This window comes from Ammodytes marinus (genome assembly GCF_949987685.1).
Source record: "Ammodytes marinus genome assembly, chromosome: 11".
Lineage (NCBI taxonomy): Eukaryota > Metazoa > Chordata > Actinopteri > Uranoscopiformes > Ammodytidae > Ammodytes > Ammodytes marinus.
The window spans coordinates 16,468,437-16,495,687 of NC_137215.1; the positions used below are offsets into that span (position 1 = coordinate 16,468,437).

The window sequence follows — 27,251 nt, forward strand, 5'->3', positions numbered from 1 at the left end:
ATACAGAAGAGAATAACTGCATTTATGTTTGGCAAACTTTAAAAATGTAAACTATTTGTTGTTAAATGTTTATTTGCATGAATTTGGTCCTAAAGAGGCCTATAATGACACTGAAGAACTAATGGACCTGCAAAACCAATGTGTCAATGAATACGCTAAAAATACTCCATCTAGGAAAACTCGAGGTTACCAACGTTAGGCTAAGACAGTACAGCTGAACAGACTATCAATTAATAAAGATAAATACAAATATCAACCATGTTCACATTAACTTTCCTATTGGGAGGAAAAGTAAACGTTTCCTTTGGCTAATTTCTCTGCATTCTCCCAGAGTTTGTCAGCCTTTAAGCAAAAATTCATACCTTATATACAGTATATACTCAAATTCCCTTTGATTCCATCCTTCATCCATTTAATATGTATTTAACGTTTTAGTGTTTAAATATCCACAATGGTATGAAACAAATATCATTTTAAGTTCACTTTGTATTTCTTTCTTTAACATGATCATTTATTACTGGCAGATGTGATTGTCTGCATCAGCAAATAGACAAAGACATCCAACACCTTATTTTAGCAGACCTCTGTAAAGATTATTAAAACATAAAAGGCATTTCTATTTGTATCTTAACTGAAAGGAGGAAAGTAGTTTACATTTAGCTCTACACTGACCTTTTTAGATCATTTGGAAATTTGAGTCCAAAATGAAGGCAAAGTCAATACACAGTATAACAAGACTAGTGGAAAAGGAGAGGGGAAATGTGAGATATAGTCAGAGAAAAAAGTCTTCTTGCAACTGCACATGACATAACATCCGGTTAGCCGGTCCATAAGCTACACAGATTCTTATTTCCCAATTTTCCATCTTTTTAAAGGGTTAGGAAGTGTAACAAGAAAGGAGGTCAGAAGATTAGCAGAAGAGGAGAGGAGGGGGGAGTGGAGGGAGGGAGGGCGGAAGGAGACAGATGATAAAAGAAAACACGGAGTAGCTGAGCAGTACATGCGTCCATTAGAGTGTGTCTTGTGGGATTGTTCATTGTTCCATCCCACAGCACTGCATTATGTTTTACTCTGATGTCTATATACTGTACAGTCACCCCATTGCTGCCCTTTGGCCCATGCAATCCTTACATCCTACCAGTAGCTTTGCACTGCCTGTGTGTGTGTGTGTGTGTGTGTGTGTGTGTGTGTGTGTGTGTGTGTGTGTGTGTGTGTGTGTGTGTGTGTGTGTGTGTGTGTGTGTGTGTGTGTCTGTAATGTTCTTTGTTCAGTTGCAGCCTCATGTTGCCAGCTGTGAAGAGTTCACCAGCTGTGGAATGACAACTCCCAAGAACCGGTTTTCCGATGTTAATCCGGCCAGAAACAATGTCACCATAAACCAAGTGTGACATCAATCGAACACAACTGAAATATTCTGCTTGAAGAGATGAGACGTTAGAGATGACGTGATTTAAAACAAGAACTTGAAAACAATAAGTCCCCCTTTGTGTATTCCCTTTTTCCTTTTTATCACTTCTAAAAGAACAATGAAGCTCACACAAAGCAGACTGATGAAGGATAAAAATAAACCGTCCCTGTTTGAGATATTTTTGGCACATTGTCAGACAGCATTGCATTTCACACAGATATAAAAAGGCACTGAACATTTACACTGAGGAAATGTATGCCGCTTGGGACAATTTGAAATATGCTAGAAATTGCATAAACAAATCTTAACATAGTGGCTTCAGGCAGGGTGGTTCTTCATGTTGTATGTTCTGTATTGTGTTCCCGATTTCAGTTAAAGTGTATGTACTTAATCTACTTGTGGACAGGTTGTAGAGCAAAAGCCTTTCAATGGATTTTTGTCAGTGGTAATGTTAACCACCATGCACACAACCAACACTTTTCAGAACACAAAAATATATATACAGTATCTGACCCCACAAGAACTGCTGTACTGTTGGGGTTTTACTTCCCTGTGCATATGGTTTTGCCAAGGGGGATGTAAATGTATGTGTGTGTCCATGTGTGTCTCCCTGGAGGAGCACAGTGCAGATGTGAGGGGAGGGTGGGGGGCAGGAGGGGGGATAAAGAGAGAGAGAGAGAACGAGAGAGACAGATGTGCTGGAGTGAAGGCCTCCCTCCGTTCAGCCTCATCGGACCGAGGCAAGTGGCCGCTCATGTTAAGCCTCTTAGTGCAGATTCAAATGACACTGGGCAAGAGCTGCTAGTCCGCGTCACACAACGATGCGCTCAGGTCTGTTTGCACGCATGTGTGCATCTGTAAATACATGCCTGCAAAAAGCAATGAAACAATAAAAAAAATACTGAAAAGTAACCCATGTTATGTGCTGGTGAATTTTTTAATTCATCTTAATATGCCTGCATGCCAAGTTATACACCGGGTATTAGCAGAAGTGTAGAACAGAGCATTACCAGAGTATCCTCTTATATCAGTGCGATATAGTGGAAACAGATGCTTGTGATCAGCGAAGAGGGATCAGATCAGTATGCCATCTGACGACAGGCAGCGATAGTTTGTTAATATGGATTACTAGCTGGAGAGGTATGCGAGATACTGGATTTCAGCAAAGATGAGATGCAATGATATGGGTTATATAAATCATGTATAATTCAAGTGATGAGTGCAAGGCCATACAAAACAGCTTAAGGAATCAATATTGAAGCAGTGTGAGCTATTTGCGATATGAAAGAGAATAAAAATGCAATATTACTCCACCGCGTGAAGATATAATATATAACAATGGACAGTCCATGAACCAATAACCAATTTCAATAAGCTAAATAGTTGTCTGATTATAGATGGATATAAAAGCATAAAAATACAACTTGCAGTGCCAGACACTTAAAGGTATCAGCACAATGGCAAACACGTGACTGCACACACACTCAGAGAAGAAAGACACACGGTTCCAGGATGAATATCTGTAAGGACTTCTGTGTGTTTGTTCAGTCACCAATTTACTTCTCTTTTTTCAGCCTTCTCTTGTTCAGACACACACTCTCCAGCTGAGCCCTCTTCAGCTCCACTCAGCTGCCCCTTCTTAACAAACCGTTCACTCATTTATTTATTCTTCTGCTGGCGATCACTGGCAGTAGCAAACCGCTGTTGAACCGCTCTAACCCGCCGCGCCAGCCGAGCAGACATGGCAACATGTAGCAAAGCAATGGAAAACAGAGAACATGTTTTCACTATGAGAGGTTTGAAGGATCATACTTGTGTTCTGTGTTGCTATTCAAAATTGTTGCTGTTTCATGCAGCATTATTAAGTTATACTGTATATGTTGGTAGAATAAGAACTATAACATGCTGACCAAGGACTTGTAAAGAAATGGATGTTTTTAGGATATGTAAAGCCAACAATTTAAAGTGGAGAGCATTACAAATGTGGCATGTTTGCTTTTTAAATTACTTGGAAAACTGATAATCAAAATCATTTTAATATAGATTTATCTCATGACTGGTTTCCAAAGCCACACTCAACTCTGTAGTACATAATGGTATTTGGAAGCCAATTTCAAATACCATTTTGTACATTTAGCATCTGATTACATTGTGTTATATGAACACTGTCTGCAGGTGCAATTCAGCAAACTAATGAACTAGGATGTTCACAATACATGCATACTTGCCCCTCTGAGCAAAATCCGTGATTGCAACATGGAGTCTGGCCCTGTTAAGACAACGTGAATGCCTCAAGTTGTAGCCCTAATGGCCATAACATGAAAACATGAACATTTCACTTCCATAACTCCAGACTGTTGTCTACTGGATCTGCAGGCAGTTAACTCACTGACATGAATATCATGTTTTTTTACACAACCATGTCTAAATGTCAACCCCCAAACAATATTGTTACTGTTGTATCTCACTTCTAAAACCATGGCTTGTACTATTTTGCCAGATGCTTGCAATAAGAATAAATTGTTTGGACAGTTTTTAGACAGGGATGATTCCAACAGATTTACTGTACACTGTTCAGAACCACATATTTTGGTTGTTCATCGCTTTTTGCCGGTTTAAAGATGAATGAGGCTCTATGTTTTTTGTATGACTGCTAAATACTTTAATGACTCCACTTGGGTGGATTTCAACAAATGCTTTATTTTGAATGTGCAAGAGGCTTTGTTGATGCAGCGTAGAGAAGCAGCTTGTAATTGTAGGATTAGAGTGTATAAATAATGTTTTCCCCCTTATACAGTAATGGATGTAAATAAATGAAGAGGGGGGAAGACGGTGACTGCACACATTATATATGTTTTATTCAGTTTATCCTCCTTTTGTATCATCTCTTTATTATCCCTGAAATGATTGTTGGTGCACTCATGGTCTTCCTGGCTTTCCACCTTGCAAATCGCTGTAGAAGACCTATCTGCTGCCAGATTGAGACTTCACTCTGGCTGGCAATATAGGGGACTCCTTTCCTCTCCCTCAGCAAACACTGGGTTAGACTCATATCATGTTTCAAGCCATTACCAGCAGAGCCCATGCCCCGGGAAGGCAATGAGAGGAGAGTGGAAGGGGGGATGGAGAGGAGAATGGGCCAGAGGAGCGGCCATCCATCACTCTGCCCCCCTGGTCCTCTCACTGCCACTCCACTCACTCACCAATAAGGTCGGCATGGAGGCAGACGCCTGCCACGCCCAGGTGGGGGTCAGAGCAATCACACAGGGGAGAGAACAGACATAAATGGAGAGATAAGGAGAGGGAAAGAGGGGAAAAAAGAGAGCAAGTTTAGCGGATGTTATGTAATTAGAGAGCCTGGCGTGACAGCTTCAACTCCCCCAGCAACATAAGCTAAGAGAAAAACGAATTTGGGGGTTGTGGCAAATAGCAAATGGCAGTATTTTAAAAAGAAAAAAAATGGTTAACTCTAAAAGAGCCAGACCATTAGATCTGGTATCAATCCCTTTTAAGAAAAACAAATGCATAACATTACTTAACTTAAAGGTCCATGATCACATTTATATTTGATTTGTGTTTGTTATTAATATACGGCTAGGCTTATGCCATGAATTGCCAAAATGTAATGAAAACAATTGTCAGCAAACAGCTGCTGAAACTCCTTATAGTTAACCCGGAAGACCAGGCCAACATTTATCAATGGCCACCCTCCTTACTCCTTCAATCCTACATATGCAATACAGTTAATCTGTGAAGGTGGAAAGCAAACCAAAACCATAGTTTAGCCTGAGATCCCCACTACTAAACTCAGACCAGACCTGGTGCTATATGGTCCCCCTCACTTCACAGTGTTTACATCACAGCACATATGGGACAAGGGATTTTGGGTCCATGCAAAATGCCAAATCATCAAAGCCCTCTCAAGTGCAACTGGACATGCAAGTCAGGTCATGATGAAGAGAAGAGACTCCCCCTGGGTCTCAAAACAACACCAATGGTACACAAAGGTTAAACCCAGAGGGGGGTCACCTTGTACGCCAGGTGTTGCTGATGATCCTATCATCCAAACAGCAGTGAAGGAGATTGGCCACCTGATGATTCGATTGACGCCTTTAACCCTCGACACACACACACACACACACACACACACACACACACACACACACACACACACACACACACACACACACACACACACACACACACACACACACACACACACACACACACACACACACACACACACACACACACACACACACACACACGTCACTTGGATGGCAGCATCGTCCACTCACATCTCAAGTGCATGGATCCGACAAGGGATTGTATCACCAAGTCATTTAACAAAACTGACATGATTTATCAAAATGTTACAAAAACCGCTATATGTAAGTCTCCAGCTCACCCACTGACTCCGGAGAAATATTCTTGGTTAGATCTCTCAATGCATGATTGTTGATAGTTCCACGGTGTAAATTGTACTTCTCATTGCATGACGCATATGAAGGGATATGAATATAGAAAGTCCCCGGAGCAGTGGGAATGGAGCTCAATGTGGATTGTTTTTTTTAGTTTTTAACTGATGTTTCAAAGCCAAAACAATCAACTGCCATTACATATTGGCAAAAAAGCCAATGGGATTCAAAGTGTTAAGTAGAAAGAGAGATAGTCAAACGGTGGAAAAAATAAGACGCAAAGAGTATGATACTGGCTGAACTATTTTCCAAACAGTGACAGCAGCCGAAGAAACGCTGCTCACAAACATAGAAACACACAAAGCAGTGCATAAGCTAGATAGGCTGTAGGGAAAATTACCTTGCTAGGGCTCCCCAAACACCTTTCACATTATCAACTCTCAGATTCAATGTCAACTAGCATGCATACAACCTGTTGGTGTAATTAAATCACAATTCCTTCAGGCAAGTTGACAATTTACTCTCGTAAAAATTTTATATATACACTAGTATTTCAGACATTGCAAGTCCTTTTGCCAAATTGCTTCCGACATATCTTGGAGCGATTTGTAAGCAGGTTGTTAATCGCTCCTGTTCAATCATAGCCTCAATGAAACACTGCCACTGTAAACAATGACTTTGAAATTATGATACACAGTGCAAGAGCAAATAATGACTCATGTTTGTGTGCATCACACCAGGAATTAAAGAGTGTGGGAACCTAAAACAAATATTTCTTACACATATCATTTAAGTGGAGGTACAGGTGGTATCCTATTAACTGTACTGAATCAACTGAGGCATAATTGACAGCCACCTAATTGCATTAACTGAGTTAATCTTCCTCTTTAACTTTGTTTCGATGTGGTTTAACAGACTTTCCTTGTACAGCCTGCAGGTAAGAGTCACTTTAAGACTGTTTGGCTTCAACAGGCAGAGTCAGAGGGACAGCCAGCTAAGTACACACACACACACACACACACATACATACATATTTATTTATTTATTTATCTGGTAACCCTCATAGGAATTAACTTCGGTGAGCCTCTCTTCCTGACTGTCACAGGATCATGACTTCTCCAGAGCTCATTGTAGTGCTGCTTATAATCCACCTAGGGCTTAAAAACAGAATATATCTAACTGAGGGTCATCCCCTTTTTTCCCCATATACCAAAAGGCTTTTCAAAATGCCTAACCAAAAACCCTACAGAAATTACTGTTTTGTAAGCGTTGGTCAAACTTGAGGGCTATGTCTTTCACTGCTGTGTACCAAATGTAGTCAATTAATTGTATACAGAAAACCAACCAGGTGCCAAGGCATCCTGCAGGGATAAAAAAAACAAACAAGTAATAACTGTCTCATAGAATACTTGTCCACATATCTCAAAAAAACTGGAAAGATAGAGTTTTAGAATAAATATTAATGAAATAAAATGCAACACACAGATTGACACCTTTCTCTTTAGCTTTCTCATTGCTTTCTTATATTTTTTACACAGAGGAAACCCTATCCCTCACACACACACACACACACCTGTACGTCTATATAAATCACAGTAAACTCATTGTTTATTAAAGCACGAGCCACAGAGGTTATAACAAAACGTACTTCTCTGTCGCAAAGAAACACTAACTCACACAGTTGGGAGCAGTGCTCACATGCAGGCCATACATCAACACAGCTGCTGCCCCAAATCCCCCAAATGATTCTATCTGGTGCCAACTGGATGTGGACAGTAGATTGGGAAGGAGGGATATCCAGTGAATTCAACTCTGAGCAAGCAAAGAGAAAGACAGAAAAGAGCAAGGAAGAATAAGGGGAGGGAAAACACATTGCTGCAAAGGTTAATGGTTGTTTGGACGTCCGTTGCCCAGGGGGTATCTTGCACTAATGAGTGTGAGAGAAAAAGTTCCAGAGGCAAGACGGCATACACCCTTATTTCTAATGGCAGATGAAAGAGACTGAAAATAAAAGAAAGGGCTAATGACTGGACGCAGGGAAGAATAGATCTTAAAGGTCACATATTATGCTAAATGCACTTTTTAAATGTGTTCTAACATATCCATGGGTCCACGGTGTGCCTAAAGACTGCCAAAATATTTTAAAAAATAACAATCTCTCCTTTTCTCACTCTACCCCTTTCTGAAACCCCCACCCCTCCCCCCCAATATACTCCAGTCAGAATTATCCTTGTTTCTGACCTCAAAAACTGGAAAGCCAGAAGCTTCCACTGTGCAGCCCACACCCCTATTTCTTATTGGTCCACGGCTCTGACAGACAGAGGGCGAGGCGTATCTGGCTTCGCTTCCGGACAGGGGGCGGGGGGAGCTCAAAGATTGTATATTTACGAGGGGAGCTGCAGCTCTTTTAAAAAAATAGGCCATTGTGAGATTAGCTGAACATCAGCATAGTACAATAAATTATCTGAAAGTTTTTTTCAGCAAACAATTAAAGAAAAACTTATTAGGGACCACTAAGACCATATAATATGGTGTATAATAGAACCGAAAAGTGTATAATATGGGACCTTTAATGCAGCTCTGATTGTACACAGAAAAATATGCCTGAACTATTATCTAAAAACAACATACTACATCTAAACTACTAGCATCCAATTATAAGTGACCATTCCTGGGCAAACCATGCAGACAATGCCTTTGTCGTTTGCCCATCCAGTTGATCTTCCTTTTCATTTTTTTTTAGAAAAAATGCCTTGAGGTCAGTACAAAGTTACCATCATCATCACACCATATAGTACATAGCGCAGAATGTGTTTAGTAGATGGCTTTTTAGTGAGCTCAGCTGGCGAAGTTGTTAAGAAAATATTTTAAAGTTAGTTTCATGTATTATCGTATTGTTCTGAGCATTAAAAGTTTGATTTCATATTAGCAAGAAACAAAAAATGTGTCATATGATTGTTCCCTATCACAGACCTGCTGCGTTCATTTTTCCTTTTCAAATGAGAGACAATTAAAGCCATTTCCCCGAACAGTAACAATTAGGTTTATGTGAGTTTTACATCCATGCCAAAAAGCCTGCTGTTTCAAATTACATGCATATCTGTGGTAAAATGGGACACATTTGTTTGTGGTATACTAACAAGGACACCAATTGTACGCCACCTTTTGACATTTAACTGAGAATTGTATAACTGACAGAAGTGCCTCAATGAACAACAATGTATTTGTAGATTATATTTTGTAAGGGTGCAATTTATAGAAGTGAATCTGATAGTTTTATACAAGAAGATTTTACTCCTTTACATAATCAGCATCGTGCTAACCTATGGTGTTGAGTAAATGTGAAACCTACTGCAATGGCGGTAGGTGTCTATTGAATAAGGGAAGCCTCAAAAAGACCAATATTACATTCCATACAGTATATAAGCCATGGCAAGTTCTTAAAGTGTCACTTTTTAGGTCTTCCTGTGTGAATTATGAGCATTTTCTTCCTTAGGTGAGGGTGCTACTCTAAACCCTTTTATTCACAATGCGGGTCAAAGGGGACCTGGCAGAATATTTTTTTCTTGGGGAGTCAAAATATTGATTTTTGGGCAATCAAACATTTTTGCATTTTTTTTTTTTTGCATTTATGGAATATTAAATTGTAAAAGAAAAAAAAATATTTCAAAGATATAGCAAAGAAACAATCAGCAATGTATGAAATATTTCCGAAAAAAGGTAATACATAGTGTATACTACAAGGGGTTTGCATTGCTTGTGCATCAACTATTTTAGCCATTTGACATTATGTAGGTGAAGTAGATTACGGTGCAGAGTGACAGTGCTGAGGTAGTGGAAAGCCATTTGTGACAGTGAACTGTAGCATACTATTGTACTTCTCACAAGAATAACTAGTGGGGAGGCTTAATGGTGAGTTTAGTTGTCAATAAGAGCTAAGGGAGAGAGAGAGAGCTTGGTCGGTAGTGAAGTCACATTAATCCCATTGAAGCCCTGTTTAGGAGGTTAATGGTATCTCTATGCAGTGTGACGTCTGTTCAAGTGAGCCGGTAAACGTTTTAAGACCATAATACTGGACCAAATCTCATCGTTCTGACACCTGATGACATTTCATGGGATGATTATGGCCAGTTCATATACAAACATACTTAAAGCAACAATCCTTGTTTCACCTACAGACACATATAAGATTTACAGTATACTGTATAATATATCACGTATGAATAGCAGTGAAACACTTTCACCTATTCAAGAAAAAACTAAAGTTGCATTCAGACATAACAAAATGTAAAATTCCACGCATTTAAAAAAAATTATTTGGGGTTATGTTTCAGCTGATTTTTTTATTAAGAATGTTGGTAATACAACAAACAACACTCTAAAGTCAATTCCCCAGTGAGATCCCTGTAATGGTTCAAATGTCAGCATGCAGAATGAACCTCTTTATAAATGAGTGGGAAGGTTTTTTGTATGTTCTTTACTCAAACACGACCTCACTGCACATTTTCACAGTACATTTAATTCAACGTAAAGGCCTATTGTGTCACACTGTGCAGAAGAGAGATATGTAATATTAATGTTGTGGTCTGGCTGTGGAACTTTGAAAAGGCGCATGAGTAGGTTTATTTAATGTACTTGCACATGGATAATATATAATACATAACAGCTTACACATACGACTTGGGGCGACTGTGACCCCGTTTCCACTTGGCATTAACATCTGACTTTTGTAATCGGATCACATGAATAAATCTTTAACTACAGGTGAAAACACTCTCAAGACGCATTGAGATCGGATCACAAAAACCACATTCGGAGGTGGTTTACGTCGCTTGTGTCCGATGTGTCCGCATTCATTTGGTAGTGGAAACACCAATGTGACTCTTGTCCACTTTAGGGACCTCCTACTCAACTGCTGCCCCCTGCCTGAGCGGAAATACATTAAAAGTGCATCACTGGCGTTCATGCAGCTTTTAAACACTGAGGTGACTCATGAAGACTTTTCTTTTTAAATAGTATTACCACTGTAATAAAATATTTTTAATCTAAGCCTTTAGAGATTTGTTTTACTTCCTTTTACATTCAATGTTTAGGTAATCAGGAACATTGCATTTGTATGTTCCTAGAATACTGTCATCGTATCGCTAAAACACACATGCTGATTTCACACGTGACATGCATCATTTTCTATGTTCAGTTTATCTCCTAGGATGGCACGTGTTTCAACAGAACAACATTCATGTACCGTAAAAAGTTGGATCGCTGCTCTGTGCAACATCAGTAAAACACAGGGGTATTCATATGGGAAATACTGTAAAACAGATTGTGGATATACTATAGCGGGGAAGTTTACTAGTCAATTCTTGTAAAATTAAATATTTATTTTAAGAGAAAAAACCTGGGGTAGATAAGACATGTACTTCACTCCACAAAACAAGCAATCTCTGCCTCTCACTTATTCAATGTTCCCTCTAGCCCGACCAGCAGTTCACACCCTGATTAGCTGGAGTGACTTTCGCTGAGATAATTATCATCTGATCTAATTAGAGCTGAGTTGACGCCTCACATGTGGTTCATTATTTGAAGCAAGAAGCCCACGCCGTGTCCCTGTGTCTCCACTGACAGCTCCTGCCTGTCCATCTTCCTCTCAGTGTTCCTCTCAGGGCGCAGTGCCAGGGAGAGTGACGCCCCAGCTGTGTGTGTGTGTGTGTGTGTGTGTGTGTGTGTGTGTGTGTGTGTGTGTGTGTGTGTGTGTGTGTGTGTGTGTGTGTGTGTGTGTGTGTGTGTGTGTGTGTGTGTGTGTGTGTGTGTGTGGGAGGCTAGGCTGTGTACTAGTGTATGCATGCAGGCGGTTTGCATGTCTGTCGCAGTTAGTTTGTGCTTGTGATTTGTGAAACAGTGAGAACCAGAGAGAGAGAGTGTGTTCGGTGTATAGGACATCAGTCACTGCTGACAAGTGGCGGATGGCGTGTTGACAGCTCATGAGGCTGACGTGTTCATCTCCAGGAAGGAAGTAAATGTCTAAACTAGAGACAAAAAAATAAGCTTCTGAGACGATAAAAAATTAAATATTCCTGAATATTTGTCTAATAAAAAAAATTATGCTGACGACAATTAAAATGTTCTGCAATTTTGGGGCGTCCATTGAAGCTTGGAACTTGTTTACACACACTATATATTTTTTTATTTTTCTCCCCCTCATTTTGCTCTCCCAGAGGCTTTTCTGCCATATTGCCCATTGTCAGAGTGTTTTCTTTTCTGTATCTGAATCGAGGGTATGAGGACATATGGTGGCATAAGCTGTAAAGATTATCAAGCCTCCTGAGGCATATTGCTATTAATGATATTTGCCCACATAAATAAAAGTTGACCTGCCTTGAGTTGAAGTACTTCATCACTTCAGGCAGCAAAATCATGAGCTCTTCCTTTCATGCTTTGCTATCCCTGGCTCACATGTCAGCTGACCATGACCTCTGTGATCATATAGATGCAGGGTGCACCGGAAGAAAAGGAAACAAACACCAGTCATATGTTGCAGCGTTGCGTCTTTTCATGCACAATGCATATACTACACATACAGAAGGACTCACAGTTGGGTAGCCAGGATAAAGTGCTGTGAACTGTGTTAACGCTTTTCATGTAGGCTTGCATTGACCAGCATCATCCCATGATCGTGCACCAACAGTGTGAGAATTACATTCAAATGGGATGATAATGCATTGCCGAAAACACAAGGCACCATTAGAAGCAGTGTGCCATACACAGAAAGGCAGGATGAAAGGTTGTGGGGGTGAATGCACATCATGCTTGTGTACTGAATAATGGACTATAACGCTTCCTTGCCTCTTTGTTTCTATGGTTTCCTTCATGATAATGAATAATAATAATAATGGATTGGATTTATATATCGCTTTTCAAGGCACTTAAAGCGCTTTACAGGGTTCCAGGTTCCATTCATTCACACAAAGTCATACTGGTGGTGGTAAACTACGATAGTAGCCACAGCTGCCCTGGGGCAGACTGACGGAAGCGTGGCTGCCATTCAGCGCCTAAGGTCCCTCCGATCAACACCTCAAACATACAGCAGTCATACACATTCACACTTCATCTAACACATTCTTCCACTCTCTATAGAACAATGTCACATCACATCTTCCGCTCTGGTATATTTCCATATACCAGAGGCATATAGAAATGTATACAACACCCTGTGCATGTGTATGTGTGAGGGTGAGTTTTCATGTGCATTGTGTATGCTTTAGGCAGAGACAAAAAAAAACATGTCAAATGTTACAAGCTCAGTAATAGCTGCAGTTGTGTGGGATATGCGAGCACTTAAGAATGACCACTACCATTTTATTTGTTTTAGCTGCAATTCTGTTGGTGTAAAAATAACCAAAAAAAAACACACAAATGATTGTCGCTTAAAAGCAAACCAACCACAACTACAGTAGATATGGTTGTTGGAAACCATACACAAAGTACAATAACAAGTACACCTTGTTTCAATGATACAACGTGAACCATACTGTCAATTAACAAAGTGTTAAATTTGTACGAGCAATGATTCTAAGGGAGATGACAGTTTCTTAGCATTAATGGCCATCTGATTTTAAACACACACAGGTTTAATAGCTAGTTACCATGACAACCAACAGACCTAAGCCTACTTTTCCGTAAATAGGTTTTTCCACCACTGTAGCTATCAGTTTAGTTGCTAACGAGCAAACCATATCGTATCAGACTGTGCTCGCCACCTTTCAAAAAGCTGACACTGCTAACCCCCCTGAGCCCATTTCTATAAACAGCATCAGAACCTCACCATCCATCACTCGCCACCAAATCAACTCCAGCTGGGTGTAATGTAAATGTAAATGAACTGAGTGGGCAGAGAGGGGAAGATGAATGAAGGGGAGAGCTCACTGTTTGCTACTTGGAAATATTTCTCCAGCTAGTTCTCTTCCTGAACCTTTGTTGAATTTCAGTCCTGTTTTTCTGTTTTTACTTCCCCGTCTCCATCTTTGTTCTTTCCCTTTGCTCTTTCCTAAACACACCACATTGCTTATAGGGTGGCTGGATTATCCCTTTGTCCCTCCGATATACTGACTCGTACTGCCCGGAGAATCGAAAATCAAAAGGGAGCCCACCTGTCGTCGGTAGATCTTTGTGTCTTTCAAGGACCACTTGTGCAGACAGACAACTCAACAGATCACCAGGCGTGTCACAGAGAGTCTCTCTGAGATAGCTTTCAGAAATGTCCCGAGGTAAAAGAGAGAAAAAAGCAAGCGATAGTGCTGGATAGAGCAGGTGGGGAGTGATGAAGAACACTGGTGCGGGAAAGATTATTTGATTGACAGAAAACAATTTTAAACGTTGAAAGTCATCTGACACAGGAAACTGCAGGAGGATATTTTTGGTTCAAGCTTGAAGGAATGAGAGTATGTTCTGCTTTTCCCTGTTCTATGTCTTTTCAAGTCGAATAAGCTTGGATTGTGAGCTGTTTGTTGGACGAAAGTAACAATATGAATTTTCCCCCATGGGCTTTGGAACATGAGCTAAGCTTTTTACACTAGTATCAAGATTAGAAGATTACTCTACCTAACTGCCAGATAATTTGATTAAAATATGTTTTACCTTCAACTCAAACAAGGTACACACTGGGGAAAAAAGACAAAACATGGCAAGACCGACATACTACTGTATGGTGACATACATGGTGAGAGAATAATAAATAGCAGGTCTTACTGAATCTAGTGCTACTGTCTAGACAGATACATAAACACATGCTCTCTGTCAGGCTCTCAAAGATAAATGACAATCATCTGCCCCAAGGACAGAGCTGAGGGAACCAGTAACTAGCATATGACACCAAGCCTAGCAGTCTCCGATAACCCTTTTCACCCGAGGCAGTTTGGGTGCTGGTTCTGAGCCGGTGCCGACTCGTGAAACAGTCCTTGCTTTTCATTTGTTCCAGAGCGGAGCAAATTCATTGCTGTGCTTGAACTGCTTCGGTCAGGAGTCGCTTTTGCTGGGCTTGAAGTTAGCACTAGCATTACCTGGGAGACTGGAGCGGTAAACATACATAAACATACACAAACCTACACATTCAGTGATGTCATGACATAGGTTTTTAGCCCATGGAAAAGTAAAATTGGTTCTGAAGAGCTTTGCACATTTAACCCACTGCGAACAGGCTCTAACACCATCCTGGAACTAAAACCTGGTTCATGTTGGTGGAAAAGGGGAATGTGTGTTCATGAAGGTGTGTGTGATTGAAGTCTGTGACTATTTTCCCTTTGAGGTGAAAGTGTGCTTCTGGATAGCTTCCTGTTTTCTCAGAGATCTCTTATGCGGTAACAGCTCTGACTTCCTGAAAAATCCTTCATCTTCAGACAAACATCACTGTAGCCTCTGTTTGCTGTTACTTTGCATAATAGGACAGCATCCTCAAAATAAACAAACTTAACACAGGAAATCTTTTTTTTGTTGCAGTATGCTTAACATCCTAAATCCTCCTTAACTGCAGTGTTTCTAAAATAAAACCATTTTTGCACAGACACTCAAGTCCCCGTCTCGACTCTCTCCTCTGTGCATCTTTGCTCTATTTCCTCCAGCGCTGTCAGCTGCAAGGCCTCCACCAGAAAAATGCCAGCTCCACGCAGCCTCCCAGAGAGAAACTGGCAAAAATCTTTGAAGCTAAAAATAACCGCAGCAAAAATGCAGCGAGCTTGGGATAATCAGAACCCACGCCCATATGCAGGGCCCGCTCACTCACTCACACACACAGGGCCGCCTGCTAAACTGCTGAGTGGCAAAAGAGCACAATACAGTCACACTTAGATCAATATCTCTCTCCTACAGGGCAGAGGATGGCTGAGGAGACTCAAACCATGTGCATAGAAAAATATGCCACCAGACACTGACACATCTACAATTAATCATTATCTATAACTAACCATGAGGGAGGGTCTCTTGCTTGCTGATGTCAAACTTATGGCCAGGAAAACCGATTTATTAGACTGGCTTTTGAGGTGCTCTTTAGTCAGGCCCTCATTGCAAACAATCATTTAAACACATATTAGAGTTAAAACACCTATATGGTTACTGGTGGCTGGAGGAAAGCATCATAATTATTGAGTCTTTAAAAATGTTGGCCCCTTTTTTGATATTTTAGGCCGAGCATTTCTCAGTTGTTTCTACCCCCAAATATTAAGCAAAACAATAACCAAAAACCTACTAAGGTTTCAGTCAACCTCATAAATTAAGGTTATTACATTATTGGCTGCTACATCTGGTAATTGTGTTTATAAAGATGCGCTTGCCATTAGCACCGGCAAACGCAGGTGTTACCAAATCAACAGAGATGGAAATATTAAAAAGGATAACAGTCAAATCATAGTCAGAAAATTCACGTAAACATCAAAAAGAACCCAATGCACATGTGACTTTACATCACACGAGTGCGCGCAGGTTCAATGGCAACCACTGCAATCACCGAACAGGGGGGAGGAGGGCAGGGGGTAGATTTCAAATTTCTTTTGAATTAATAAATATTCAACTGTTTATTTTGGTAGAAAAGATAACCAACGTTAACCCTTGTATGAACCCCCTCTTAATGACTAACCACATAGTCCAGTCACTATCAGCAGCAGGAGTATCGGAAATAAGAATCAGACGGCTGACCTTGAGAGACAGACAGGCACAGTGGGAGACATGAGAGGGGAAAGAATGGGCGGAGGTGGCGTCTGAATGGGGCGGGGGGGGGAGGGGGGAATTCAATCATACAGCTCAGCCATTGAAAGAAATCATATCGAACTAGAACTGGTTCAGGCCTGAATTACTGGGCTCACTGCTATGGCTATGTGTACACAGAGGTTAAACAATCGATGTTTAAGCATTTTTATCTTCGCTAATAGCATTGTTCACTGTCAGGTGTCAGCAGCATAATGAGCAGGAGGCTGACGGGGGAGGCTTTTCTTCAGACCTATACTTCAATGGTGAATATTTTATGCCTGAAGCATAAAAACTGGGAGAGGTCAAACTGTATGACTTGGCTTATAGGACCTAAACTTCCGGTCTACATATGTCACTTGACAATTTCTGCATGGTATATTACTAGAGGGCAGAATGTCCAATGACCAACTACAAAGCACTTCACATACAAGCTTTATTTGTCACACAATTAAGGTGCAGATGTTCAGTACTTTTTTTAAAAAACAATACAAAAAATAAGATGAATAAGAATACCAGTACAAAATATTAATAAATATATAACAGCAACAACCCCTCCCCTGCCTTCCACTTATGGCTTGTTTGTTAACGTAAGTATACTTCCTTTAAAGTTATTCCGTAATCAAGTAAACATTTGCTTATACACTTCAAATTTCCCACTAAGAACTATACGTTTTAAAACAATTTTTGAATATATTTGCTTTATTTTTTAGATATAGGCCTTCAGTTTGGATTCAGCTTCTGCACATCTCGCCCAGAATGTGTCACATGACTGGACAACACAACAAAATAACAACTTGTGGCACTTCTCAACTAAAGTCTCTTAATGTTGATAACTGCTTGTTAAAGGAAGGAGAAGACATGTGCCAAATGTTGGGAGGAGAAGGTTATGATAACTCAGTCCTGGGTGTCAAAATTAGAAGCGCTACAAGAGCTCAATCATCTGCATCATCTGGGAATCATATGCATTTGAACAAACAAGCTATGTTTTCATTTACTTGTGTTGCATCCACAGCTGAACACTGAAACAAGCTGTTGCAGTATACTGTTGGCTATCAAGGTTGAACTCATAAAATTCTGATATTTATTTGTCTTACTTGTGTTTAACGGTTTGCTGCTATAGGCCAACTGACAGATTTAATGAGAGAATTAGTTGGGCTGTGGGAGAGGATGGTGTAGTTAACTGCCTCTTGAAGACCTCTCACTCACCCACAGAAATACATGTGTGCTACATATAAATATTTAGAAAAATATTAGTTTCATGCTATTTAATGATATTGCCCCTTCTTGATAAAAATGGACCCACTCACAAAAATAAAACCTTTATCTCAAATGAATACAGAGTAAATTATGGATTTCTTATTTGATGCCTGAAAACGTTCTGAAAAATGCAAAAATTAGTAAAGCAGTGAATATTTAAAGCAATTAACACAGGAAATACGGGAGAACAATACTATTCCAATTCCACCAATGAATACAAAAGAAAGCCCAGATTGCCATATTGGTTTGAACTTAACCCCCTATGGTCTTAACATGAAATTAGCACCGCAATTCTCATCAGCATTCAGAGTCAAGCATTGCATTGAAATAGAAGGGGACATTGGAGCAGTAAGCTGGTAGGCGGCAGTTTCCTCTGGAGAGCCAACCCAGGGCAGGTGAATCCCCAGAAAAATAATTAAATTCTCAAACACCTCGTCAGCCGCTACCATTTCCTGCCACTGGCTCCAATAAATTTGAAAAAGACTCATCTAATCAATGTTGCTTAAAACCAAATTCATTATTAAAAGCCCCTCTGAAGTTAGTGGCAGAATTAAACCAGATTATACTTCATCATCATCTGGAAGGGGCTGATGGATGTGCTATGAAGGGAAGGGAAAGTAGGAAAGGGTGAGTGAGAGAGAAGAGGCAGATGGGGATAATGAAGCAATTTCCTTAAAGAAAAACCTTATTTTTGAAACCTAAAATGACCTACCTTAGCGCGGGGACTGCAGACACCCTCAACACCTAAAGTCACTGAAGAAGTGTGCAAGTGTGGGGAATTACTCAACGTGAGATAATTTGTCAAAGGACCATCTTTAATTATTAATACTTTTCTCTACATATTGAACATGTTTCTTTTTCGGGTCATCAATATTTTATCGCTCTTCCCACTGCAAGACATTTCATCAGAAAGAATCAAAGCGACGTTAAGCTTTATACTCAAGGCAAAGCCTACCAAATTACAAGTCCAATCGGGATGATGCGTTAGATTAGTGGTCAGTAACAGCAGTCTCAGCAACTGCATCGCAGATAAAATGACTGGAGTGAATACAAAAAAAACATCCATTGCTCTTAAGATTGTGTTGTGTCTTGTTATGTGTGCAGTGTAATTGAGCCGAATATGAGGAATGCAGAAGCATGTATAATTAAGATACGGGAACAAAGACAAACATACAAGGCATTTTGTTTACAAGTCCCTTGAAATGGGTCACAGAAATTGGAAGAATACTCTTTTAAAAAGTAATTCAGTCTGTTATGAAGCTTTAACATAACTTGATCAACTAAAAGGTAAATAATAAACCACTTTTATGTTAGCACATAATATCCTGTAATAATATGAAAGATGCAATAATAATGCAGAAAACATAATATTTATACTGTAGTTAACTTTATAGGGAGATATTTTAAAATTAAATTACATACTATATATATTTGTGAAGCGATGTGTTGCGCTCGTTTTGGCTTAGTTTGATTATTGTTTGATGTATTGATTGTTAATAGCGCATAATCCCAAACAAAATTTAACAACAGAATCATCCGGGTAAAACACAACACGCAGAGTGTGCGTCTCAAGTGCGAAAAATCTTTTTTCACTCACCATTTATTTCTCATATTACTTCTACCAAAAGCTTTCATTACTATATCCTTAAATTATCTATCAGCTGCAAGTAGAAACAATCAGACTTCAAGGATGGTGCTGATTTCAGCACTCAATTATGTTAAAGGTCACAGCTGAGTTACACACACTGAATACATGCAGACACACGTAGACACAAGCTGCTGTGCAAATGCATGTGAACGTGAAGAGTGCACAGACACACAAAACAAAACACACATGCGTACATAGACAGACCCCATAGGGAACTTGTTTCTAAGCAGCTCACAGATAACAAATCTAAGAGTAAAGATTGTGAGTTGTACAATCTTGTTTAAAACCTTAAATTCTGCTTTTAAACCTAAAATCTCTCCATGTGAGATGATTAGCGCAGCACAAACATTTACCAATGTTGCCTTCTGTGTTAGCCAGCAGTGAGCAGTGAGGAAAGTTCATTTTGGTTCATTTGGGGGGGGGGGGGTTCTCTCATTAAAGGCTTTCGTTAGTAATGCATAATATGGTGTCTCATAACACATTGCAAGGTACATAGTATAAAGTAACACATTGCTGTAACCAACAACTTTTCAGAATGTTTCAGTTTCCAGATGCACCATGTCTACTGGGTCAAGCCATTTTTGGACTAATATCAGCACCAAAATCCTTTTTCTGCAGATAATGAGCCATAAACTTATATCAACAAAGAACATATTTTTGTTTGATCTACATGTTTAGATAGTATCTTTTTTTCCCACAGCATTTTGAATTTGAATACAAGTAAATGACTCAGCATGATATGCAATAGGCATTAAGAAAAGATACAACGTGCCTGCACTATACTTTAAAATGAGCAATAATCACCACTTATATGGGATATTTGCAAACCATTTACTCAGGCTCTCTTCAGCCTACCCACGAGGGATCCTGAAACACAGCTGAGAGAGAATGTTCCCTTTAAACATGTCACTTAAACATATTTTATTGAAAAACCTCCTGCCACAGACTATCTATCAAACATCCTTCAGCAGTCAGGCTGTCTGTAAACCCATGTAGAGTGTGAGCAACTGATAGGTGGACTGATGTCATTATGTTGCTTCTGCAGTCATTGTGGTGGGCTGGCAATCTGGATTTAGCTTTCAGGGCCACCGGCTGAATGGAACCTAATCCAACTGAGTGGCTCAGCACGGATACAAAGACCTCACGCTGCACCAAAACATCTCCTGAAAGCTCGGACCCTCACCATCCTGCTACAATCTATACAGATCAGGATCTACTGACCATCTCAGCTTCTTTTTTTTCCCTCCCTTATTTGTTAATTGGGTCAAAACCTACTGCCTTCTCATCATTATAAGAATATTCATAGGATTTACTCATTCCTGTATTGACTCATCTAGTTTGATTTACTAAAGATAGATATTTTCATTTGTATTATCCATACATGCTTGTCCTATTTCAATAACTTTGTATTTGAGATTATCTGCTTATTGTAGAACCAACATAACAATGTCGTCATTCATCTTAAGTCGCTTTCCATTTCGACTGATCCAAGTGATATTATCACAGAGGCATCAGCTGACATTTTGCCCCGCAGTGCAGAGGTCACTTGGCTTTCTATCATCTATCCCAAGCATTTTTTCTGCATATAAACTAACAGCTGACTTGCATTCGGAACACATCTGCTTGGATGGCTATCAAGAGGTTGAGTCATCGGACAACAGAATATACACTCACCGGCCATTTTATTAGGTACAGCGGTTCATTTTCTTGTTAACAAATATAACAAATCAGCCAATCACATGTCAGCAACACAATGCATTTGAGCATGTAGACCTGGACGGGACAACGTATTGAGGTTGAAACCGAGCAACAGAATGGGGAAGAAAGAGGTTTTAATTGACTTTGAAGAGGGCTGGTATGGAGTATTTCAGAAACTGCGGATCTACTCGGATTTTCACTCCAAACCATCTCTAGGGTTTACAGAGAATGGTCCGAAAAAGAAAAAATATCTAGTGAGTGGCATTTGTGTGGACATAAAATGCCTTGTTGAAGTCAGAGGTCAGTGGAGGATGGGCATACTGGTTTGAGATGATAGAAAGGCAACAGTAACAAAAAATAACCATTCGTTACAACCAGGGTATGCAGAATACCATTTCTGAACGCAAAACACGACCAACCTTGAATCAGATGGGCTACAGCTACAGAAGACCCCACCGGGTGCCACTCCTGTCAGCTAAAAACAGGAAAATGAGGCTACAATTCTCACAGAATCACCAATATTGGACAAAAGAAGATTGAAAAATCATGCCTGGTCTAATGAGTCTTGATTTCAGTTGCAACATTCAGATGGCAGGTTCAGAATTTGGAGTAAACAACATGAAAGTATGGATCCATCCTGCCGTGCACCATCAACCATGACACGTTCAAAGTCACTTAAACCCCCTTTCTTCCCCATTCTGATGCTCGGTTTGATTTAAGTACATTGTCTTGACCACGTCTAAATGCATAAATGCATTAAATTGCTGCCATGTGATTAGCTTTTTGTTTTTATAAGCCATTGAACAGGTGTACCTAATACAGTGGCCGGTGAGTGCAATGTGCTTCTTCAATACAAAAAGTAAAAGGTAATAATCTTAAGAAGAGAGCTCAGTAACATCTCCCAAGGTTCATTGTGTAAGAAGCATGCAATCACCAAGCTACAGAATATGCTTTGTATAGAGCAGTTGACAAACAGTTAACCTACATGAATATAATTAGGGATTATAGATGACATTTGAATACCATTTGCTATGCATACTGTAGCATGTTGTTTTGCTCCTAGCTGAGATTTGCATCGATTACAGACCCCTTCTCCATAGCAATAGATGGTTGAGGTTCATTGATAGCATGTGCAGCCATCTGCCATACAAAATAAGGTTTGCACCATTTAATATCACTAAATTATCTGGGAGCCTCCTATGTTTCACAGATATCTTTAAAGACAACTGGAAAAAGTACAGTATGACTCATCCCACTTCAGGAACTATATAGCACAAAGCATATAGCATCTCGATTGTGTGGCCTAAAAACAGCATTAATAACAGTACATAGATACTCTATACTTAAATGAATAGAATACTTCTCAGCACAAATCAGTGAACACTGGTAATTCAGTATTAACGTACACATAATGGATAGATTATGTGAAATCTGATGGCCTTTTCAAATCAGAGCAAAATGTTTGTGGTAAAAAATAAGGGGTGGGGGTGAGGGTGTTAAGGATTATCAAACCAGTCGGCTATTCTGTAGTGGCACAATTGTCTTATCGAACCGAGCCAAAGAAGTACCGTAATTTTCGGACTATAAACCGCGACTTTTTCCCCATTTTTCGACCCTGTTATTACACAGCACAGTATGTTCTGTAGCTACTAGGGAAGGGCCTTAGTAATCGAGTACTCCTCGTTTCAAATGAACTCGATTGGTGGATGAGGAAAATCTTTTTTTTTTTTTTTTAGTGTCTGTAGCCTTTAGGCCGGCGGGCCGCGGCCGCCCCTATTTTGAAATGTTATATACGTGTACAAAAAGGCACAACACGGATAAAATAAAGTTTAACAAAATTAAATATGTTGATGCAAGTGCAATAAACTGAGCGTTGTGTCAAACATCAACTGCAAATAACTGCCACCTCCGTGCCACCGCAGAGCAGCCTGTGTTCTCCACAGCACCGCAGAGCTGAACATGGTCTCTCCTTTCTTCTCCAGAACATTTTCAGGAATACAACTGTCCAATTATTTCAAAGCAGATGATAAAGTTACATTTATAAAAAGGGGAGACGACACCTGTTACTCTCAGTTAGTAATGAGTAGACTCCAGGTGAGCATGCAAGGTGCTCTCCGCTTGGAAAGAAAAGAAGAAGCAAGGCTTACTTCAGGCACATTCGCTCCGAGCCAACAACAGTTAAGAAGCCTTCAATAGGGAATATGGGGATAAGATTAAAAAACCGACCGGTGTAACGTTCCGTTAATGAGGAAATAGTCGCGGTAATTATTCACAGACACGGAGTGAGCATTACGCGGTTGGATATAGGTCTACAACTATCTGCTTTGGTGAGTTATTTATATGTATTTAAATTGTAGGACAATAATTTTATATTATCTGCTGCCCTTCTTATTTTAAATGGTGACTTAGGCTATTTTTTTTTTGTTACAACTACAGCCCATGCTTTTTTTCTCTTTTTTTCTCCCCATCGCAGACCTACTCGATCGGTTGAAATTGTGGCCCGACTATTTAAAAACTTTCAGTGAGGAAAAAGTGTTTTTTAAACTTGTGGAAAAAAATCCTTAATATCATATGGCAACTGTGACTGTCTGACATAAGCATTGAGCGCTTTATTGCGGTCAACCGTTGATCTGTAGACAGATGCGTTGTGTTCTAAAAATAGAAAAAAGTTTAACAAGGAATCGATTGATCATCGAGGAATGCAAGCGATCACACGAGTAGCGAAAACACTCGTGCCCATCCCTAGCTACTATTGCACTAAATGGTAACACTTACGTACGTTATGCAAATATGCAACTTGTTTGTTGAAATGTTGATAAATGGGAGCTTCCTCAAGCAGCCATCTCTTTCCCGACAATCCCCTCTGTGCACAAACTCTTACATATGGTAATTAAACATTATAACACCTGCGGCTTATAGTCCAGTGCGGTTTACAGTGCGGAAAATACGCTAGTGACATTTTCCTTTGGATATTGATCAACTAAGCCTAATGGTTTTCCATGAGCACTTGCCAGAGGAATGACATTATTTTTGTCATGGTTAATTAATAAATGAAGGGATACTGATGAACCTTACCTCCCAGTAATACAATACCCATTGTTGATCCTCTGTATTGCTAATTATCAGAGAGGCATGTTCATTATCATTGACACAAAAGAGGCAGCCGCACCTTTGCACTGAAGCAGACAGAAGCATCAGAAGAGGGAAAGAGGATGAGGTCAGACTGGTTAAAAAATAAAAAATAAAATATCCCTTAAAAAGAGACATGGCCATTACTAGCAGGGGGAAGTCCAGCACATAATGTGACATAATTGTGAGAGCAGAGAGATGTATCACAGCGGAAGCTGTGAGTGTACGTGTGTGATCACTGAGAAAGAGTAAACTGCTGCAGAACCAGTCAATAGCATGTGTGCATAGCATGACTTGAGTCAAGGGCAGAAATAGAAGTACAAAAATCTGCATCAATTTAAAGATTAATTAGAACACTCTTATTTTCAATGTAATCAGACAAATAATCATCTGGGCTGTAGTCAGCATATTTAGTTCCATAACAATCAAGGGCGATTGGACGTTTGCCGTTTGCCAGCATCTCAATACTACCACTTCTCAAGCTAAGACATTGCAGCAACTAAATGCAGCAAACAAATGCGATGTGCATGACCATTTTAAAACAAGGCTTCTTCACATAATTCAAACCATCTGCACTCAAAACTGTAATAAGGATGAAACATCAGGGTGCACTTAGAAATATAAGGAAAGAGCCACAACCTTATTCACTAAAAATCATACACACATTTTCTGTTCCAAAGATGTAAACCAATGTATGTACCCATGCACTAACAGATTACAATTAAACAGTTTATTAAGCCAGACCGATTGTAAAAACTCAAGCACATGATGCAGCAAAAAATGTTAACCATCCACAGCACACAGGTTGATTAATGAGTCCTACAATGGGTCAGATAGCTTAACTGTTCAAATCAATGCTATTAACCACTCTTCTGCAAATCTCAAAGGGTATCAAATACAGCATCCAAAACAGGATAGAAGTACATGTTAATTGCAAGCCACATGGTTTTGACAAAACCCTAGAACCTCAACATTGTCAGATATAAATCGAAGTTCAAATATCAGTCCAAATAATAAAGAACCAACCAATGAACTATGTCAGTCAGTTAAATGAATCAATGAATTTGCCCATCTGTTAAGCCAAACCAGCTCACAACATATCCCTTCAGACTCTTCAAAGACCAAAGACATGTCCCCTCTCCATTCATATATCAAGCCAGAAAACAAATACATTAATCTTAAAATTCTGGATGTACACAACACATTGCAAGCATTTAGAAATAAAAGTGACTCACGTGTTTTGCGGTGGCTGTGTGTACGCATGGAGAGCGTGGTGGAGAGCGTCTCAGGTGTAGTATGCTCCGGGGTCCACATCTGTGTCGAGTCATGGAGAACGGTTGGATTGGACGGTGAAGAGCTAGATTTTGCAACTCCAATTATGGAGGTTGTCCGGGGTGCTGCAGTCGTAGTAAAAACCGATGGTCCACGTCCATTACGATGTGCAGGATTCCGAGGAGTGACTTGGCTTCCTGAGGCTCCACCCCCTCTAGGGTTGATAGTAGTGGTAGTAGAAGTGGAACGGGTTCTACCTCTCGGAACAGTTACAGTTCTGGGTGTGGGGTTCCCGCCCTCGACTGTAGGGGTAGTTGTTGTGGTAGTAGTAGTATCAGGATTTTTAGGAATCCCGCTTGGCTTGGAGAGGAAGATAGGATCTTGGCCTATTCGATTAGCATCCACAAGGTCTGTTGGCACGTAATCCCGTACTGTACCAACAACAATCCATTTCAGCAGCATCAGGCTCAGTCCAAGGCCAATGAAACCAATAAGTAAAGGGACCACACACAGCCATGTCTGCTGGCGGGGCCAGATGGCACAGCGAGGGCGGCCTTCTTGGGCCTGGCCCTCGCCGCGGCCTCCTGAAACTTGTGAGCCCTCAGGTTCCTCCAGGATCACCGCCCCGGAAACAGCTGCCCCAGAACACTCACTCATCCTTGCCTGCCGTCCTTTATGGCTCATTGAGGGTTAAACCTATGATATGCATCAGTAGCAAATGGCGGAGAAGTTTCCAACAATGCCAGAAATTGAGAAGAGACACAGGGAAAGGGATGGGAACAAAAGGACCCCACAGGACTTGTAAGATTAGTGATAGGTACACAAATATGTAATCCAAAGATAGAGAGAAGGGGATGGATGCAGGAGATACATGCAGACACAATCAATCACAAACTCCCAAGCACACACACTCACACTCAGACACCCAGTGAGCAATGAGAGAGCTGGCGTAGACAGATAATCGCCCGATTAGTCCGCGTTTAGTCTTGCACGACAACTCCCGTTGTCCAACTGAAGCGTCAGTAAACTTCAAGAACGTTCACAGCAGGGTAAACCAGAGTGAAGAAGAGGTACTTTTAACAAGAAGAGAGAAACAGAGGCAGGAGTGAGATCGGAAGGATCTGTTTTATATTGTGCATGTGAGGAATCCGTAGCTTCAGTGTTAAGATGCCTCTGCAGCATAAATCCACAGCTATTTCTACATAACATGCATGTGTGTCCCTTTCAGATAAAATCCACAATGGGACACTATTGTTTAATCCGAGGAGATGAACTTGCAGGGTGGGTCTTATCGCTTCCCCACCCTGTGCAGGACCAACAGAAAAAGAAATATATTTTCCAATAAAGCCTGTTACGACAGCTTTAGCCGAGTCAGCATCCCCCCAGTTCCAATAATGTGTCTCTTTCGTAACTGAATCAGAGCGAGAGCAAAAAGATATGTCGTTTATGCGTCCGTCAAACACTGTCCTTGGATTATTCGCTGTCTTGGTTGCACGTTGCTTTTCAATCAGTCTGTCCTTTTTGAGATTTATTTTTTTAAATAATTTCTATATCACTTTTTGGATCTGAACCCACTTTGCTTCCTTTACGCGTGCTTTGAATTCCAGTAAAGCTCAAAATAAAGCAGTACAATCCAATTAGTTTTCCAGATGAGGATAGAGCGAGGGAGTGGGAAAAAAAGAATGAG

At 40.2% G+C, this 27,251-nt stretch overlaps 1 protein-coding gene across 1 annotated transcript in view; it reads right to left on the bottom strand.

Moving 5' to 3' along the window:
• nrg3a (neuregulin 3a) overlaps positions 1 to 26,248 on the bottom strand; it is a gene marked incomplete at both ends in the record, with an annotated part of 346,999 nt that extends 320,751 nt beyond the window's left edge. The window contains one exon of the mRNA XM_080037328.1: positions 25,528 to 26,248. Coding sequence (XP_079893454.1) covers positions 25,528 to 26,248 — 721 coding nt within the window. The remainder of the gene's footprint in view (positions 1 to 25,527) is intronic.
• Between the last annotated feature and the right edge of the window lie 1,003 nt (positions 26,249 to 27,251).